Source organism: Carcharhinus amblyrhynchos, unplaced genomic scaffold, assembly GCF_965287045.1.
Source record: "Carcharhinus amblyrhynchos unplaced genomic scaffold, sCarAmb.v2.hapA scaffold_39, whole genome shotgun sequence".
NCBI classification, from domain to species: Eukaryota; Metazoa; Chordata; class Chondrichthyes; order Carcharhiniformes; family Carcharhinidae; genus Carcharhinus; species Carcharhinus amblyrhynchos.
Window position 1 is genome coordinate 5,771,803 of NW_027649780.1, and position 20,468 is coordinate 5,792,270.

Sequence of the window (20,468 nt, forward strand, 5' to 3'; positions counted from 1 at the left end):
CTTCTCATCCTGCTACTCAACGCCCTGACTGTGAGACACATCTTAGTGGCCAGTAGAGCCCGCAGGAGACTCCGGGGCACCGAGAACCAGGGAGACCCAGAGATGGAAAACCGCAGGAGGTCCATTGTCCTGCTCTTCGCCATCTCGCTCAGTTTTCTTCTCCTATGGGCTACCTACGTCGGACATTTCCTCTACGCACGGCTCGCAGGTGCGGGTTACCTCACCAGCCTGGATTTCAATAGCCCTGACTATATCCTTCAAGAGGCAACCAACATGTTCCAGTCTCTCAGTTCCTGCAACAATGTCTTTATCTATGCGGTGGCCCAGAACAAGTTCAGAGAGGAGCTGAAGAAATTACTAATTTGTCCGTTCACCACGCTCGCTGGTGGATTTCAACAGTGGAAAAAGTAGCAATTATTTCGCAGGACCATCAGAGTGGCCCAGTGCGTAGCTGTCTCTGTCTCTCTGACTCTCTTTATCTGTTTGTCAGTCTCTGTCTCGCTCTGTCTGTTTCTCTCCCTCTCTTTCTCGCTCTGTCTCTCTCTCTCTCTCTCCCACACACACACACACACACACACACACACACACACTCACACTCACGCACTCACACACACACACTCACACACACACACACATACGCACACTCAGGAATTTGGAAGTCCCACGTTCAACATCCTACCCTTAATGTATTTAGGGTATCTCCTGTTGCACAAAGTGTTCCGTGTTGTCAATAATCGGTGAGTCCTGAACTCAGGCGTGGTCCAAATACTGGATGAGATGCGAAGCCACGTTCTGTATTTGCCGTCTCAAATGTGATGTCGTAATATTAAAACCCGATGGATGACAATGGAAGTTGTAAAATTTGTTAACAGGAGATAACAAAATAAACTGTAGATCGAGGCATTTAAAAACTGATCCGTGAGGAGTATAGTGAAAATTGAAAGGAACTTAAACGTGGAATCAGAAGGGCTAAAAGGGGTCATGAAATGTATTTAGCAAATAGGAACAAGAGGAATTCCAACTTTTTTAATGCATGCAAGATGAGCAAAGGGATAGCAAGAACAGATTAGTTGCACGGGGGAGCAATAATAGTTGGGTAGTATTATTGCTAGACTATTAATCCAGAAACTCAGCCAATGTATTGGGACCACATTCTTGGATCGCGCTACAATAGATGGCGGAATTTGAATTCATAAACAAAAAATCTGGAATTAAAAAAAATTACCGATGATCTTGAAAACATTGTCGTTTGTCAAGAAAACCCAATTGGATCACTGATGTCCTTTAGGGGAAGAAATCTGCCTTCTTTACCTGGCCTTGCCTGCATGTGATTCAGGAGCCATGACAATGTGATTGACATTCAATTGCCCTCTGTCAAGGGTAATTAGGCGGACACAACAAATGCTGGTCAGCTAGCGATGCCCATGACCCAGGAACAGAATGAAAAATGTCATGTACAGTGGTGAAAAGTTATGTGTGTAGCCACAAAAATTCGGTGAGATCCTTCATAAGTACTTTGTGTGTGTATTCAACACTGAGAAGGAGATGATAGATGTTGAGGTCAGGGAGAGATGTGTGAACACTCTCGAGAATGCCAATATATCGAAGGAGGAAATGTTGAGAATCATAAACTGTATTATGTTAGACAAGTCCGCTGGGCTGGGTTGGATCAATCGCAGTCTTAAAGTTTGAAGTTCATTCATTATTCACAAGTCGGCTTACATGAGCACAACAATGACGTTTGTCTTAAAATCCCTTAGTCGCCACACTCAGGCGCCTGTTCGAGACGTTGATGAAGAATTTCGCATGACCAGTGCACCTAACCAGCACAGCTTTCAGACTATGAAAGGAAACCGGAGCACCCAGAGGAAACCCTCATAGATGTGGGGAGAACGTGCAAACTCCACACATGGCATACAACTTTGCCATAACGTTCAGAAAATCATATTTTATTCATTCCTTTGGATGGACACTAAAACGAGAAAATAATGGCAATAATTGTTGAAATAGATTATTTTATTGCCTTTGTATCGAGCTCGGTGTGTTCATAAATGTAACTAACATTGATGATGATGTAATTATATCAATTTGTTTAATGACCGTAAATATCAAAGAGGTGATGTAACCAAATGAAATTGTTCAATTAGTGCAGTTAACATAAACGATGAGTTAATTTAAGTGTGTCTCTGGCGGACTGGCAACACATATAAAAATGGGTGCATTGAATTTTGCACAGAACGCAGCAGATTCTCAAACGGACGTCTCGACTCCTGACATAAAATGCATAACCCACCAAGAGGTCCCGCATATGCTATTTTCTACACTGCACTTGCAGTCATCGCAGTTCCAGGTAAAGTGTTGACAATATATTTTTGTTATCGCACTGATAACTAAGCAATATGCAGAGGAATCATTTATTGTGGAAGGATTGAAGTTCTACAATAGCCTGTGAAACAGTGTTTAGAAGTGTCTGGGAAGCCTTACTAAGATCTGAGCATTCATCTTTAGAAGCATATCTTTTGCTGGAAGACATGGATTGCATAGAAGCCAGTGGATAGAAAAGCTTGAACGATTATTTTCTGATGACTATTTTCTTTAAACGTGGTTTTTAAATTGTGGAAGATAACAACCTACGTAGTCATCAAAATCGCTGTTGCAAAAATATTCAAGGGATTAATTCTGGTAGAGAGGGATGGGCTATCAGAACACTGATAATATAAACAAAGTTAAAATAAAAACGTTCTGGAATTTTGACCGAATGAATAACTATTCACAGGAATTGTCATCAATTTATGTAAAATAAAAACATGAACTTGAATCCAGGTTGATTTTGCGAGATGTAATTAAACTGTACATAGTAATGAGGTTTTAACTGAAGAACTGAAACTGATAGTTATCAGAGAAGCGAATAAAACAGCTTTCATTGGTTCAAGGTAATCGACAGGCTTTAGCGTGTGTGTGTGTGTGTGTGTGTGTGTGTGTGTGTGTGTGTGTGTGTGTGTGTGTGTGTTTGTGTGTGTGTGGCGGGGGTGCGGGGGGGAGGGTGGGTTGGGGGGGGCGAGGAGGGAGCGGGGGCGTGGAGGGAAGCATTGCATGTTGATTCTGACTGCAGGATTTGATAACATTCTAGTTGGTGGGTCATGGATCCAGAAAAGCCGTTTGCATTTAAAATACATTATGTATATGCCCTTGAATGGATATAAAGTACAAAACACTTAGGAAATTACTCAGCTAATTCTCTTCCCTCCTCACCTCAATTCATTTCGGACTCGACACAATGTTCAAATTACTTTGTTTATCCCCATTTCCATCCTCTATTCATTTTGCAAGAGCGGGTTTGACGGATATTTTTTCAAGTAATGTCATTTTTCCTCGCACAACTTGTGACCCACCCTCTGGCCTCCGACCTGCTGTTGATCCTTTCTTTGAAAACTGTCGGCGCGGCACTGGCTGGTCCAATTTTCCTTTCCCCATCACTCACACTAATATCTCCTTCTTGACTCCCCGCACTCGTCCTCTTAGATTCACATTTGCCCTTGTGGTCACAACTGCTAACAACGGTGGTGGCGTTGTCCTCATGTCTTCTGGCCTTTAACTGTTATCAGCTGGGCGCGTATGATCTAGTGAAGCTTAGTGCAAGCTGGAAGAGCAGCACCTCATCTTCCCTTTTCCCTATCACACACATTCCCTTTGCCCCTCTCTGAATTAATAGAGGTTTGTAAGGTGATGAGAAAGATTGATAGAGTGGACGTGCAGGATCTATTTCCTCGGGTGGATGTAGCTGTTACGAGGGGGCGTAACTATAAGGTTCATGGTGGGAGATATAGAAGGGATGTCCGAGGAAGATTCTTCACTCAGAGAGTGGTTGGCGTGTGGCTTGCTGTGATAGTGGAGTCGGACACTTTAGGAACTGTTAAGCGGTTATTAGAAAGGCACATGGAGCACACCAGAATGATAGGGAGTGGGATAGCTTGATCTTGGGATTGGACATAGCTCAGCACAACATTGAGGGCCGAAGGGCCTGTACTGTGCTGTAATGTTCGATGTTCTTCTATTCTAATTCCAAAGTACGGATATCTCTGTAACTCCTTGATCCAGTTCTCCATGATGCCTAACTCCCGAAAACTCTTCCATGGCAACTTAATTTGCAAAACATTTTATCCCATTAGCTTTTTTTCTCATGCTCACATATCCAGGCTACTGCAATGATTTAGTGAAGACTAGTGCAAGCTGAAGAACAGCACCGCATCATCCATTTATGCTTATTACATGCCTTAGGACTCGACATTGACTTAACAAATTTAAGCAGTCGCTTTTTTCCTCTATCTTAAACCTCTATTTTTGTTCAATTTTCTATATTTTTGTTGTCTCAGTACAAAACCCCTTGATTTGCCTATCCCTCTGCCACAGGCTATCTGTCTTTTGTTTTCAATGTCCCTACAATGTGTTGCAATTGCTTTCACCTACAGTTAAATATCCAACACATTCACCCTCCCTTTAATTCTGAGAAAGAGTCAAATGGACTGGAAATATTAAATCCATTTTCTAATCCTTCAGAGGCTATAGGACTTATTACGTTTTTTCCCCCACAATTCTCTGTGCTGGTTCAAATTCCGCATTTTATGTTCATTTCATTTTAATAGTCGTTATCCAGTGACATCTTCCAATGTCTCTTTATAATATATGGTTACGAACTGTTGCCACGGAATGACGTTTTTTCTCTCTTACTTGCAGTTAATTTGGTGGCGATTGTGGTCATCTCCCGAGGACAGTGTGGTCTCTCCAGATGTATCTCACAATACCTAGTCTTTATGGCAGTGACTGATCTCCTGGTCATCATCACTGCCGTGATAATGAACCGTATTCCTGCAATTTATTTCCCAGACAGTTTATTGTCTATTACTCCTGTCTGCAGTCTCAGCATTGTTCTGATATATTCAGCAAGGGACAGTTCTGTATGGTTAACAGTCGCTTTCACTTTTGATCGATTTCTGGCAATATGTTGCCAGAAACTTAAAACAAAGTATTGCACCCAGAAAACAGCTGCGGTGGTTATTGGCTCAGTTTGCACTTTGGGTGTTTTAATCAACATCCCCTGGTATTTTATGCATGAACCTATTTATGTAATTGGCAATATCCCCTGGTATTGCAAACAGAAGATTATACGCTATACTTCATGGTTATGGACAGCATTTGATTGGTTTGACCGCATTATAACTCCCTGTCTCCCATTCTTTCTGATTCTTCTGTTCAATTTGCTCACTGTCAGACACATTCTAGCTGCAAGTAGATCACGCAAAAGACTCCAGACCCAGGGCAGTGGAGAAAATAGGAACGACAAAGAGATGGAGAGCAGGAGGAAATCCATCATTTTACTATTTGCTATCTCGGGTAGTTTCATCCTATTGTGGATGACGTATGTTGTGGAGTTCTTTTGTCACCGATTTATGAAGAACTATAAAATAAATGGATCTGGTGACCCTACGTTTATTTTTAAAGAAAGTGGATACATGCTTCAAATGTTGAGCTGCTGCACAAACACCTTTATTTATGCAATTACACAGAGAAAATTTAGAGAACAGTTGAAAAGTATGTTGACAATTCGCTGAGTCATGATCGATAACTTGTTTTGATAATGAAAACAACATATACTAAATAATTTCTGGATTATATAGACAACGCTGATTTGCTTTATACTTGGGGAATAAAGTTTGTATGCACAATGTATTTTTTAAAATCTGCTTTGTGGCAAGTTTATAACTTCCTGTACCAGATACACAAACACACATTCTTAAATCAAAGTCAAAAACATCCCAATTTATTGACAGATAACATTACACTGGTAGACACATACACATCACAATCTGTTGATAGGTAATCCTATTGGTGTCAGAGATCCAAAAATCCCACCTTAATGACGAATGATATTCCTGCACCACATTGACTGTTAGACCAATTTTATAGCGTTTGGAATTCAAATGTCACTGAGAAATATATCACAACCTACCGATAATTGTTCATCCTGTAACTGAACAAACAAGCATTCCAATTTTTCCTAGTCGCCTTGCTGGACCAGAAAGAAAACTATTCAGTCTACTCACAACTGAGCCTCTTGCCCAGGTGAACAACCATTCCAATGTGCAGGCAGGTAATCTCCTTGTGCCAATCACCTAAATCTTCCAATTTACTGTCAAGCAAACTTACTGTACCAATGAAGCAAACAACTGACAGGTCCACTTGCTCTACCAGGGACGACCACAACCATATTATGATGGTAAATCACCTGTGCCAATCACAGAACTATGTAAATTTACTCGACAGATCAACACTATAAACTCTGCAGTCATGTCCCTTTCAGTTATAAGTGGCCGTGGAAATTAAAGTCTAATCGGCAGCATAGCCTCAAAAACATTTCCAGCATCTCAGTGATGGGTGAATCCAGCATAACAGTCGTTGTGAACAACCTGACGCAATTTTAAGCCATTGATGCTAAGGTAATGATCCAACTCTGCATTCTTCTGGTATCTTAGCTTGATCATCTACACTTCAAACATATGTTTCTTGCACCTCGTTATTTTGATAATTTATACATTTTGTCCGAAATGTATTTAGGTTAATTAAATTACTCACACACAAATACATGTCCAAAGCCTCCATAATCTTGCCTCCCAGTATAACACTCCTTGAAATGTGTTTTTATTATTATATAGCAAAGACAAAATTTAATAATTCCATTATGATTTGATTCTGACAATCATGAATAGTACCTAGCAACTAGTAGACAGTCAACCTCTTGGAAATTGTAATCAATATGGTGTAGGCACACTGACGATGGTGCTTGGAAATAAGTTTCAAGATTTTGAGACACAGTCGCTGAAAAAAGAATTAAGGACACACATTCAAGTCAGCCTTGAAGAATCAATTGCCAGCAGTTTTGCCCCCACGTGTCTGTTTCCCCTGATCGTCTGCAGCTGATGTTGCTTAGCATCAGATATATGATACAACCATATTAATGCCATTGAACAGAGAATCACAGAAGATAAACATGGGATCCCTGCAGTTCAAATGGAGACCACTGGGCCCATCATGTCTGCACCGGCAAAAATCCCAACAGGGGCCTATCACTGTAACAACAGGGATTTACCCTGTCAGTCCCCCTGACGCGATGGAACAATTCAGCATGGCAAATCAACTCAATCTACATATCTTTGGACTGGGAGAGGGAACCAGAGGAAACCTATGCAGACGTGGGAAGAATATGCAAATTTCTCACCAGCAGCTTCCCCGGCCCGAATTGAACGCGGGTCCTTAGCGCTGAAAGGCAACAGTGCTGACCACCGTGCCACCTGAAATCGGGGGTGGGTGGTGGGGGAGAGACAGATTTTCTCCTATTGTATTGATCATTGACTGAAAATTTTTTGGTCCAAATAATCAGCTCGTTGCACAATGTGGTTCACGCCATTAGTATACGGAGAGGCATTGTTTCAGTACCTGACCATGCATTCCAACAAAACTACCTATGTCTCTACTTTGAACGTTCTAAAACCAATTCACTATTTTGCACCCACCCAATTGCTATAGCAGCCCTCTTTGAAGAGACATTAGTCGGATTTCCATTGTTATGAATGCACACACAACTTCTGAAGTATTGTATGATTTCAATGTAAGCGTTCATGATATTTGCGAAATAAATTAATGAATGGTTGACAATGTCCAGTTAATTGTGTAATTGTCTCGCATTATTGATTAACTTTTTTGTCCTTAAAATGTACCTGCACTTCATATGTTTTCCGCATTGCTGGAAACAAGTGAAGTTGAAGGCTTAGCACCACGTTTTCTGACGGAAAGGATAGGTGATGCAGTGAGGTAAGAACGTGAAAGATATTGAAATACATGATTAAATAATCACGATGCTTATTGATAATAATGAACATAATCCAGTGAATTATAACAAGAGAAGAGAATGCTACGAAAAATATATGGTGGTTTCAGCAAATAAATAAATTATTCGTCCAAGTATAAAACCTGATTCATTGAAGCCAGGAGAATTGTTATGAGACAAGATGTAATTGCGCATTATGAATATTTTCGTTTCATGTTCTAACAAGTTGGGAAAAGTTATAACCTTTTGATCTGGAATTACGATTCCAGCGAGCTTCAGTCGAAATTCTTCATTGTGTTACCAACATCACATTTGTGAAATGATTATACAAACTCAATTGAATCAACCCTCCGGCCAGATACAATCCAAGGAACTTCTTGGAAACAAGTTGCGTCTAGGTCATGAATCTATGAGAAGCAATATATTCTCCAGAGGCTCCAGGCAAGTCGGAAAATTACAATAGGTTTATTGTTCCTTTTTCGTGAAGTATCTTTCAAATGTATGTCAAGAAACTACAGTCTGCGAGTACAGTTCAAGGCATCATTGTCGAAAGACATAGTGGTGGAAAAATTATAGAGCATCTGAGCAGAAGGAGATCTAGAAAGTTTAACCAAAATATATCGGTGAAGACAAGGTCTTTATTGCCTCATTCGCTGGTCACTTTTGAGCATGAGACAATTTAAATCAATGGGAGCAAGAGGTGATAGAGTTAGATTCAGAGAGGATAATTTTCTTGGTAGGAGAATCACGGACCAGGTGTCAGTCTCAGAAAACTGTCCAGGTTATTTAGGATTGAAATGAGGAAACACTTCTAACTAAAAATGTAGCTAAAGTATGGAAATCGCAGAGGCTGTGGAGGTTAAGTTGTTGTATTAAACCAAGTAATAAATAAACAATGCATTAGATTTTAATGGCGTCAATGGGTTGGTGAGAAGTAGATAATCATCTACAATGATATTAAATGGCAGAATGGGATTAGTGTGACAAATGGCTTGCTGGTGCTGTTAGTTTCTTTGGTTCTATTAATATAAATTCAGTGGACACACCCACTCATGATAGGACAGCGTCCTCATCCCATGGTTCGAATGATCATTCACTCTACTGCAAATATATTATTTACTAAATGTGGAGATCAAAACTGCACATTGTACACTAGGTGCAGTCTTACGGATTTGCCGTAACTTCAGCGTTTTTTTTTCTAATTCAATGTGGATTAGTTTTCTTTGACTGAATTTTACCTGTTTGCATAGTTAAAGTGTTGAGGTTTTAATTAATAATAAGATATAACGATGTGTCACTCTCTTTGAGATGAAATAACACAAAATGAGGGTTAATCATTTCAGAATATGTTACGAACTCAACATATATTGTGTCGGGTGTCCACCGAGGGGTGCCATTCACTGTCTCATCTGAACCAATTTAAACAAGAGGTGGGATGGTGAGAGTCCAGATTGACAAGAGTCAAACCATGGAAGCTACAGCACTCTGTCTTATGACACTCTCCTTTCTCCCAAAAGACACACAAACACACACACAGACAAACACACACACAAACGAACACACACACACAAATACAAACACACACACAAACACACAAATACAAACACACACACAAACACACACACAAACACACACACACAAACACGCACACATACACGCACACAAACACACAAACACATGCACACACAAACACACACACAAACACATACACAAACACATTGCCAGTGGAAAGGTTGTTGTTGTGTGGCACCAACTGTTCCTTTTTTTCAACAGAGGAGTTAAAGAATAGCGAAAAGATGAAAAAAAATTGCTAATACGGGCATCTGCCACCAGAGGTTCAGCACTGTGCAGTGTAATGGAAGTTCAACTGGCTGACAAATTGTCCTCGTGATTCCTGCTTTGTGAAGAATTTAATCAAAAGGTTCTTCGGCAAGTGAAACCTCAACAATGGCAAAGAAGAGCAAGGATCTGCCTAAATTTAAACTCAGTTCGCTGGGTTCAGAATGCTCACCATGAGACCAGAGAACCTTTAACATAGCAGCATCTGCAAATGTTCACTCAAAACATTTGACCCACTTGCTGTTGCTGCCGCATTGAACGAAAGTTACACGTTTTAGTGACCATTTGCATCTGGTACCCATAATAAAAAACGCTCAAGTGTCATGAACAGATACTTCTTGATTCACCACCATTTAAATGCAGATGGCTTTGTTTAAAAGCTGACGACAATCTCAAAATTGCGATTTTTATTACCCGGTGATTCGATTGGTTCTATAGGTCAGTTATGTTTGCAACTCAGTGATGTTCAATTTTATAATGAAGCCATAAGTGTTAAAAATGCGTTGATACTAAATATAGAAACAAATACAGAATACAATTGTACAATGAGCTTTGATAAAGTGTCATCTGGACTCGAAACGTCCTCCCTTTTCTCTCATTACAGGTGCTGTTAGACATTGGGAGATTTTGCAGCATTTCCTCTTTTCTCATCCGCAGTAATTTGTTTTTATTACTGAGTAAAATTGATTGAGATTATTCGATGAAAGATGAAAATGATGCATTAATGAATGGGCAGAAATCATTGTTCCCTTAGATATTTGTGAGACGAACGCTTTTAAATTTTGATGTTCGGGATAAGTTGTACAATCAGATTGAAAATAACAGTTATCTTCCTGAATTCAGTGACATGGGCTCACAGTCTGACCATCGGAACCTGCAGCAACACAGCCTAGTTGAACATTGCAGATAACAAATTCTCTCTACTGCTTGTTAAATTGTTTCTGTGGTGCAGTGGTTATCACGTTCAGCTTCATACATGGCAACATCCCAGGTTCAAAACCGGGCAGAAACATTCATTAAACTTTCTCATGTCGGATAAGGGAAAATTGCCTGTTTTCTGTTTGTTGCTCAACATTATCCGAACCTCGATGTTAAAGGCATGTTATCATTGACCTGACTTCACCCTCAAATGCTTTCTGTGAAATAAGAAACTTCTTTTGACACACTGACAGGAAAGTTAGATTTTGACATCGAGCACATCAGTCAACGCAGAATTTAATGGGTTTATAGGTGCAGACTAATAAGGTTAATCACCATCTGAAATATCTGATAATAGTGTGTGCTCAAAAAGACAGACACAAGTGATACTGTAAGTGAAATAGAGGAAATGACGGACATTTCACAGAAAAAAATCACATGACGAAAACAACACGACACACACTCCTGCTTTCAATGTGAGCTGTTAGACTACAGCAGTAAGAACGAAAATTTAAACCCATTTTGGCCACGGTGGGATTTGAATCCACGCCTCTGCAGAGGCTAGAGGCCTAACCCAGTACTTTAGACCGCTCAGCCACACTACAACATTGGCATGCTTTGCAATTATGCTATTTAATGATAATGTTCCTGAAATTCGTTTTAAACAATGGGGTTGATAGAAGTCGACAAGATTATGACAGGGATGGACAGAGTGGATAGCCAGAAGTTTTTTTTTCCACAGGGTGGAAAAGTCATTTACTCGGGGGCACAGGTTCAAGGTGCGAGGGTCAAGGTTTAAAGGAGATGTACAAGACAGATTTTTTACAAAGAGGGTGGTGGCTGCCTGGAACCCACTGCAGGGGGAGGTAGTGGAAACGGATACGATAGTGACTTTTAAGAGGCGTCTGGACAACTGCATGAATAGGATGGGAATAGAGGGATATGGTCCCTGGAAGGGTAGGGGTTTTAGTTGAGTCATGGCAGCATGGTCAGTGCAGGCTTCGAGGGCCGAACGGGCCTGTTCCTGTCCTGTAATTTTCTTTGTTCTTACTCTAAAGCCTGAAAAAATGATGAATGATTTTAGCGCTTAATTAATCACGTTACGAATTTATTGGAGGGGATGAATGGCAAAAAGTTCAATGATGGACATTATCCTTACAGTAATATTTAGAGGCATATCCTGATATAAAACAAATAGGTTTATGTTAAAGTTTGAAGTAAAATATGTCGAAACCAACAATATTTGTGCATTGAAAAGCGCGTTCAGGTCTCCACATTTAAACATTAACATTGATCTTAAAAGAAACCATGAGCTATGATCATTGCAATGCGGGTAAGATGGTCTGTCGGAGACTCGGTGCAGACTCGATGGGCCATATGGCCTCCTTCTGCACTGTCATGTCTAACTCTCCATTATTTCCAACTTCCCATACTTCCCTGAACCTCAACACCCCAGCTAGGCTGTAAATTCTTTGCGTGTAAAAAGTGTTGGATTGAACAGGGTGACGTGAAGCTGTTTGTTTAGTGACTGTAATTGATGTGAGTCTCCATGGACCTGATTAATGTGCCTGGAGGGATTTCGCTCTTCTAATAATAAGGGATTCCGTTCAATGTGTTGTCCCATTGAGTTAACGGGAGCGACAACTCTAACACTAGCAGGTATAAGAGGCTGTAGAGAGAGAGGGAGGGAGAGGAGAGATCAGAATCTGGGAGCAATGACCCAGAACGTTCCAACAATGGGTCAGAATCTGGGAACAATGGATTGGAAGCTTCCAGCCATGGACAAAAGTTTATTCTATTGGATTTCTATGTTTACCTCAGATGATGGGAGGATACCATCAGCTTATCGGATTGAATGTCTACTGAAGGCGATTCAGTACGTTTACTATCCCATCTTGGCGATTGTTGGCGTTCCGGGTAAGAACCTGTCTGAAATTGTACCAGTCCGACTGCCACTGGAATCGGAGCAGGCTAGGCTCGGAGCATGGGAAGGATTTTGCAGTTTTGGGAAAAGTGAGGCTGTAAAGGCCCGTCCCCTGTGTCCAGTTCCTAATTCTAGAAAGGCTGTTTAACTGTGTTGATTTCCTTGTCATTTACTATACTGGGTTTGCTGCTGTTGTTGTTTCTGTTGAGTCCCTATATCCAGTTATAAATTCTTTCAGCCGCCGCTGACAATTGTCTCAGGGCCTATGGGCTAGGGTATCTTCTGTGTGCTGTGACTATCCATAGACATTTAACCTAACACTAACCCTTCGTGAGAAAAAGATTAAGGCAGAATCCTTTTTACCATCTACATGTAACACCAGTTCACTGCCAATTGCCCACCCAGTCACCAGGCCACAGAATAAGAACATAAGAACATAAGAAATAGGAGCAGGAGTAGGCCATCTGGCCCTTCGAGCCTGCCCCGCCATTCAATAAGATCATGGCTGATCTGTCGTGGCTCAGTTCCACTTTCCCGCCCTCTCCCCATAACCCTTAATCCCCTCTCTTATCAAAAACCCATCAACCCGCTTCTTAAAAATATTTAGCGAGGCAGCCTCCACCACTTCAACGGGCAGAGAATTCCAGAGATTCACCACCCTTTGAGTGAAGAAGTTCCTCCTCAACTCCGTTCTGAACTGCCCCCCCTTTATCTTGAGGCTGTGCCCCCTAGTCCTACTGTCTTTTTTGAGCGGGAAGAGTCTTTCCACCTCTATCCTATCCATCCCATTCATCATCTTATACGTCTCAATGAGATCTCCCCTCATTCTTCTAAACTCTAACGAGTACAAGCCTAGTTTATTCAGCCTCTCCTCATAGCTCAACCCCCTCAACTCCGGTATCAGCCTAGTAAACCTCCTCTGCACTCCCTCCAAGGCCAAAATATCCTTGCGCAGGTGCGGCGCCCAAAACTGCACACAGTACTCCAGCTGCGGCCTCACCAATGCCCTATACAGCTGCAGCAAGACCTCCCTACTTTTATATTCAATCCCCCTCGCTATGAAGGCCAGCATCCCATTCGCCTTCCTGACCAATGCATTTTATTAATCATGAATGCACAGCAGGATATCAAGAGAGAACATATTTCATATTGAAATTTATTCATCAATGCCACAAGTATGCAAACATTAACATTGTAGTGAAGTTGCGATAAAAATCCCCGAGTGGCCTCACTCTGTCTCCTGTTCAGGTATACTGAAGTAGAATTTAGCACGGCCAATGCATCAAACCAGCACAACTTTCAGATTTTGGGAGGGAACCGGAGCACCTGGCGGAAACCCACGCAGACACAGTGAGAATGCTCTGCACAGACAGTAGCCAAGCCTGAAATTGAACCAGGGAGCCTCGTGCTATGAGGCAACAACACTATCCTCTGTACCACCACAAAGTCTCCTGGAGTCACAGAAACACAAAAATACAAATACTATTAGAGAAATTTACTGATAGAAGGAATCAGATTTAGACACTCCCACTCACATACAAATTCAAAAGCCAAAATTGTTGTAAGACTCCAGAATAACACACACTTAGGAGCGCTCATCAGGTACTCTGTTGCACACACACAACACACCCCAGACACACACACCCCCGCCCGCCCACGCCCTATAAACACACACACACACATACACACACACACACTCACATGCATAGGGATAATGGTGTTAATGGCTGAACTGTCGTTGATAAACATGAGTTGGTGTTACGAGGTTGACTGTAGGGTGAGAGAAATGGCATTTTTGGACCTGTTGTGGATGTAGTGAACTGTAGTGGATCGAGGCAATCTGGGAAGCTGGAACTGATTCATGCCATGACTAACCTTTTGATACATTTCATAATATTGAATTTTGGTGTCACCAGACGATAGTCATTAGTCAGCCTGCTTGGCTTTTCCTTTGGTTCTGGCCTTTGTTTGAGTTTTTACCTGGTGCATACATTGGCAACCTTCCTGCCGAGAGAGGACTCATGGAGATGTAAATACAACAGAGATTCTGTGCTGTCAAGGCATCTGGTTCTCCCTCTGCCAACTATTAGTATTGTCCAGAGGAAAGGGTCAAACAAACACTGTTTGGTACCAGCTCTGTTGTGGGAGTTGTCAGAGAGCTGTCTGAGAGACAACAGATGAACACCTACAGGACTCCACTCCAGATCTTCTGTTAGGGTTTACTGCCTCATCCTGCTTACCCTCCAAATCCTTCACAGGTAGAGGGCTATTTACCTGTAGCTGAGCGAGGGACAATGTTGAGGACTCCCCAGAAAGCTCTCTCCCAAATGTTAACCTTTGTGTCGCTACCAAGGAGCACTACGGTGGCATGGTGGTTAGCACTGCTGACTCACAGCATCAGGGACCTGTGTTCAGTTCCAGTTTTGGGTCACTGTCTGTGCTGACTTTATACATTTTCTCTGTGTCTGTACAGGTTTACTCCAGATGTTCCACTTTCCTCTCACACTCCAAAATACGTGCTGGTTTTAAAAAAATATCAAACTGTTGTGTGTGTGTATTTTTTTATTTTAACACATCGTCAGTCTAAATGGAAATTTCTTCCATTGAATCATATCTAATTTTATTCTGTATTTCCCTCCCTGACAGTGAACATAATCACAATTGTGACACTGACGAGCAGAAACTGTGGTCTGTCCAAATGTGTCACTCGTTACCTGGTGGCCATGTCAGTGGGGGATCTGCTGGTCGTTATCCTCGACCTGATATTGAGACACATTCCCATTGTTTATCAGGAACACTTTTATTTCGTGCGCTCGCTCCCCGTGTGTAACATCCACGCCGTCCTGCTTTATGCAGCCACTGACTGTTCTGTCTGGTTCACCGTCACTTTCACTTTTGATCGATTTGTGGCCATTTGCTGCCCCAAGCTGAAAAGTAAATATTGCACTGAGAAATCGGCAGCTGTGGTTCTGGGAACAGTGACAGTGCTGAGCTGTTTAAAGAACATTATCTGGTATTTTATGTTATTAAATACATATTGGCTGGGGAATGTCCCCTGGTTTTGTGATTTCACAGGTGATGTTGTGCAATCTCTGGCCTGGGGAACAATCGAGTTCCTCCATTACATTCTAACCCCGTGTGTCCCATTCGTCCTGATTCTGCTGCTGAATGCTCTCACCGTCAGACACAACTTAGTGAGCAGCAGAGCCCACAGGAGACTCCGGGCTCACAGCAGTGGGGAGAATCCCAGAGACCCAGAGATGGAGAGTCGAAGGAAATCCATCATTTTGCTATTTGTTATCTCAGCCAATTTCATCCTCTTATGGTCAACATTCATGATTTATTCAGTATGGAATCGCATGTATGATTTGGGCTATCATTTCACTTTAGATTTTTTTGTGATGGAATTGGGCTTCATGCTGCAACTCACAAGCTGTTGTACAAATACTGTTATTTATGCCGTGACACAAACTCACTTCAGACAGCAGCTAAAAAATGTACTGAAAGATCCCCTTACTGCAATTTTTCATCTCAATACAGCCTGAGAGGAAATGACAACAACAAGACCTCTGACTCTTCCTATTGGGCATTCAAACTGTAAATCACTAAACAGCCTCACAGAGACAGAATGAGTGAAAGATAGAGAGAGAGGACAATGTTAGCAACAGTGAGATTGATAGGCAGAGAGTGGCAGAGAGAGGGAAAGGGACAAAGACTTGGAGAGCAACAGAATTTGAAAGCGTTTCTAACAAGTACAGGAAAATAAACAGGGAGACAGACAGAAAAAAGAGAGACAAAGAAAGAATCTCACAGAACGAGACAGACAGAAATAGTGAGGAAAATGGCGAGGGAGATATACAGGGAATGAGAAAGGGAGGCAGAGGAAGACAGATTGGAGGTTGTAATAAGAGAGGGAGAGGGAGACAAGGGGGGAAGCGGGAGACAAAAAGTGAGGCAGAGGGAAATAGCCAGAGACAGATAGAAACGGAGATATAGAGACACAGAGCAGGAGTGAATGGGAAAGAGTGAGACTGAAAAAGTACAATGAACAAAGCAAGAGCAAAAGTCAGAGTGAGTTGGGGGGAGGCAGACGGACAAATAAGTAAAAGAGGGACAGGGAGTGGGAGAAGGAGAGTGACACTGAGGGGGGGGGGGGCAGGAGAGACAGAGGAAGAGGGTAGAGAGAGGGAGAGTGGGGAAGAGGCGGGGAGACAGCAAAAGGCAGAGTAAAACATTGAGAGAGACAGAGGCACAGAGAGACACAGAGAAAGAGTGACAGAGAGAGAGCCACAAGAAACATAGAAAGAAGTCGAGAGATATATTTAAGGACTTTAACGATAATCATCAGGTGGAGCTTTGGAAGATTAGCTCCCTGATTGAGGCAGTTAATGCTGTCCAATCCGGGAGCCCTGCAGACGTATAGAATATGGTGTGTCTGGGTAACCAGAATTCAGGGCGTGTACACTCAGGTGTGGATGTGACCGACTGGTGGTTTCATCACCAGAGCATTAATACAGAAACTCATGTAATGTTCTGGGCACACGGGTTCCGATCACATCACTGCGGATGGTGGAACTTGAATAAATATATCTGGAGTTTAGAATCCGTTAGTGACCATAAAAAATATTGTCCATTTTCAGAAAGACCCATCTGGTTTATCAGTGTCCTAGGGAAGGGCCACAGCAATGTAGTTGACACTTAATTGCCCTCTGAACATGGGCAACTAGGCGGCACAGTTGCAAAGGCAGATGCCTTGAGTTGGCTACAATTAACGGACACTGGTCATATCCCCAATGGAAGAGACAGTAATCATGAACTTTTTCAAAACTTTCCCAGTGGCAGCCAATAATATTCGGCTATGGATACAAAATTACCCAGTCCTCAATAAACTGAAGCAGCTAGTGCTGATGGGGAAAACCAAAAGGCCATTACAGCCTGAATTGCACCCATATTGGAGTGGCAGAGAGCAGCTGACTGTGGAAGATGGCATACTCCTATGGGGTTTAAGAGTGTCATCCTCAGCCAAGGTTCACCATCCCATCCTCGCGGTACTCATGGCCACCCAGGAGTGACAAACTGAAGAACCTCCAAATTGCCACGTCTGTGGCCAGGTATGAATACAGGGATTTGGTTGTGGGTCAGTGTTGGCAATGTCAACAAGGGACGAATGTCACCAGTCACTACTCTTCACACTTGGGAATGGCTGGAACGGCCGTAGACGTGGCTGCACATGGACAGTGCCGGACCGTTCATGTGGTCTAAGTTCCTGATGATGATAGATGCTGATTCAAAGTGAATGGCCGTACACAGGGTGAGTTAATCAAACACAAAGACAAGAGTGAAGAAAGTTCATGCCTCTTTCTTGACACCCGGGATCCCGCAGGTGTTGGTTTCTGAAAATGGACCACCCTTCATGAGCCAGGAATTTGTGCATTGCATGAAGTTGAACAGAATTTAACGCGTTCGGACAGCGCCCATATTACCCATCACCCAGCAGCCTGGCAGAAAAAGCGGCCCAAACACTAAAAACAGGTTCAAAAAACCATCCCACAGCCTCCGTTGACACCAAACTATCCAGATTTCTCTTCAATTGCAGGACAACATGCCCCCAATCACCACTACCCCCCCCCCCCCAACAAATGGAATAGCCCAAGTAGAGTTGCTCATGATCACGCTTCCCAAAGTTAAGTCTGATTTTCCGAGGGCGGGAGCTGACACCCAGAGCCGTTCCCACCAACTGGGACAGGCACTTAAAGGCAGTTGTTCGGCGATTCGTTAAGAATCATGGCAATGGATCCGCGTGGTTATGAGGCACGTACAGGTCAGGAACTGGGCCAGTTTCCTATCAAGTCAGCTTGGGAGATGCCATCCTATGAGAATGTTTCAAACATCTACAAGCCATGAAACCCCAAGACATTCAGGGAAAATCAATTCCCGGCACATCCGGAACTTTGGAAAGAATTCCAGGTACTCCGGCTCCTGGTCTCCATCTCCACCGGTGAGAAACTCGGAGTTGAAATGGAAACAGTGGGCTTCGAATCTCGACCACATTGTCTCCCGATAAAGGGAACTCGGGCCACAACACTCATGGTGGAAGAGGCGAGCTCGGGTCTGCTGAACCCCACTGAGGCTGAGCAGGAGGAACCGGACCCAGCATTGAAATTCCAAACAAAGGCTTCCAAGGCCGTCAGCCCTCGGCGGTTACTCAGACCTAGAGGTGGAGGGGTGTAATAATTAAAATTGATGAATGAGTTGGACATAGTCAAATATAAACTACGGAACTGAGGCCTGTGAAATCTGCCTATTGAGGGATCTCCACAGACGTAAACTGCAAAGCGTGCAACGCTGAGAGTTGGGGAAAGTGAGGGAGTTTAGGGAAGTGGATGGAGGGGTGTTGCTGTGTCTTGTGTCCCTTACTACCCGTTCCATACTGTCATGTCCAGTTGGGTAGGTGTCGACCAGACATTACAGTTCAGAAAGTGACGTGGGACAAACGGAAGCAGCTGGTTGTAGAAAAGTCCTTGGAAGGAAAACTGAGGGAATTTTCTGAGTAGCCCCTGCTGATGCCAAAACTTCACGAAGCATTCCTGATGTTGTTAATGTTCTAGGTACGAATCCCGGAACTGCAGCTGATGGAATTTGAATTAAATAAAAATTGTCTGGAAATAAAAATCTACTGATGACCATAAAACCATATTTATTGTCGAAAGGACCAATTTCTTTCACTAATGTCCTTTAGGGAAGGAAATCTACCAGGGAGAGGGGAATAAAGCAAAGGTGAATTAGTGGAAGTGGAACGAGAGAACAGGGCCAGTAAGACTCAGAGAAAGAGCAGAAATAGTGTGGCTCATAATTAAAGAGGGTTTGGCAGACTGAAGTGCATTTGTTTCAATACAAAAAGTGTAACAGGTAAGGCTGATGGACGTAGAGCTTGGATTCATTCTTGGAACTGTGAGGTTGCTGCTATTACAGAGACTTGGTTAAGGAATGGAGAGAAATGACAGCTTAACGTACAAGGATACAGATGATTCAAGCAGGATAGAGAGTGATGCACCAGGGGAGGGACATTTTCATGACTGGTAAGGAGAATATTGCAGGAGGACTGCACCCAATGTACTTTGCATGGCTTATACAGCGAGGCAATATGGGTAGAGTGCAGGAATAGGAAGGGTGTAGTCACAAGATTCGGCATTTTCTATTGGCCTCCCAACAACCAGCGGGAGATTGAGAAACAGGTATGAATGAGATTTTGGCAAGGTGTTAAAGTAACAGGGTTGTGGTGGGAGAGTTAACTTCCTCAAAATTGACAGGGACTCATTTTGTGCTCAGTGTGTGGATGGGGCAGTGTTTGTAAGGAGCATCCTGGAGGCCTTCTTGAAACATTATGTAAATAGTCCAACTAGGGAAGCGGCTGAACTGGACCTGGTAATAGGGAATCAGCCTGGACAGGTGGTCGACATTTCAGTAAGGGAGCAGTTGGGGAACATAGACCACAACTCAGTAAGTGTTAAGGTACGGACAGAGAAAGGTAAGCGTAATACTCAAGTGAAGATCCTAAACTGGGGGAAGGCTAATTATAACAATATTAGGCAGAAACTGAAGAATGTAGATTGGGGCAGATGTCTGAGAGCAAATCAACATCTGGCACATGGGAGGCTCTGAAGTGCAAGTTGATAGCAATTCCAGACTGGCACATTCCAATGAGGATGAAGGATAGGTATGGCAAATTTTGGAAACATTGTAAAATGAGATAAATTATGAGCCTAGTCAAAGTGAAAAAGGAAGATTTTTTCTAGCCTAGGAAGACACAAAGCAATTATGGAATACAAGAAAAAGAAACTTTAGTAAAGAGTAAGGAGGGCTAAAAGGGGTCACGAAAATTATTTGGCCGCAGGATGGAGGAAA

At 42.6% G+C, this 20,468-nt stretch overlaps 2 protein-coding genes across 2 annotated transcripts in view; both read left to right on the plus strand.

Annotated features, from left to right (window-relative positions):
• The window catches only part of LOC145363699 (uncharacterized), a 375,177-nt gene that overhangs the window by 173,834 nt on the left and 180,875 nt on the right, over positions 1-20,468 (plus strand). The window lies entirely within an intron of this gene.
• On the plus strand, positions 2,281-16,108 carry LOC145363475 (putative G-protein coupled receptor 139). The gene is made up of 4 exons (XM_080218673.1): positions 2,281-2,350; positions 4,735-4,860; positions 12,461-12,556; positions 15,210-16,108. Exons 1-4 carry the CDS (start codon positions 2,281-2,283, stop codon positions 16,106-16,108), a joined length of 1,191 nt encoding a protein of 396 aa, XP_080074799.1.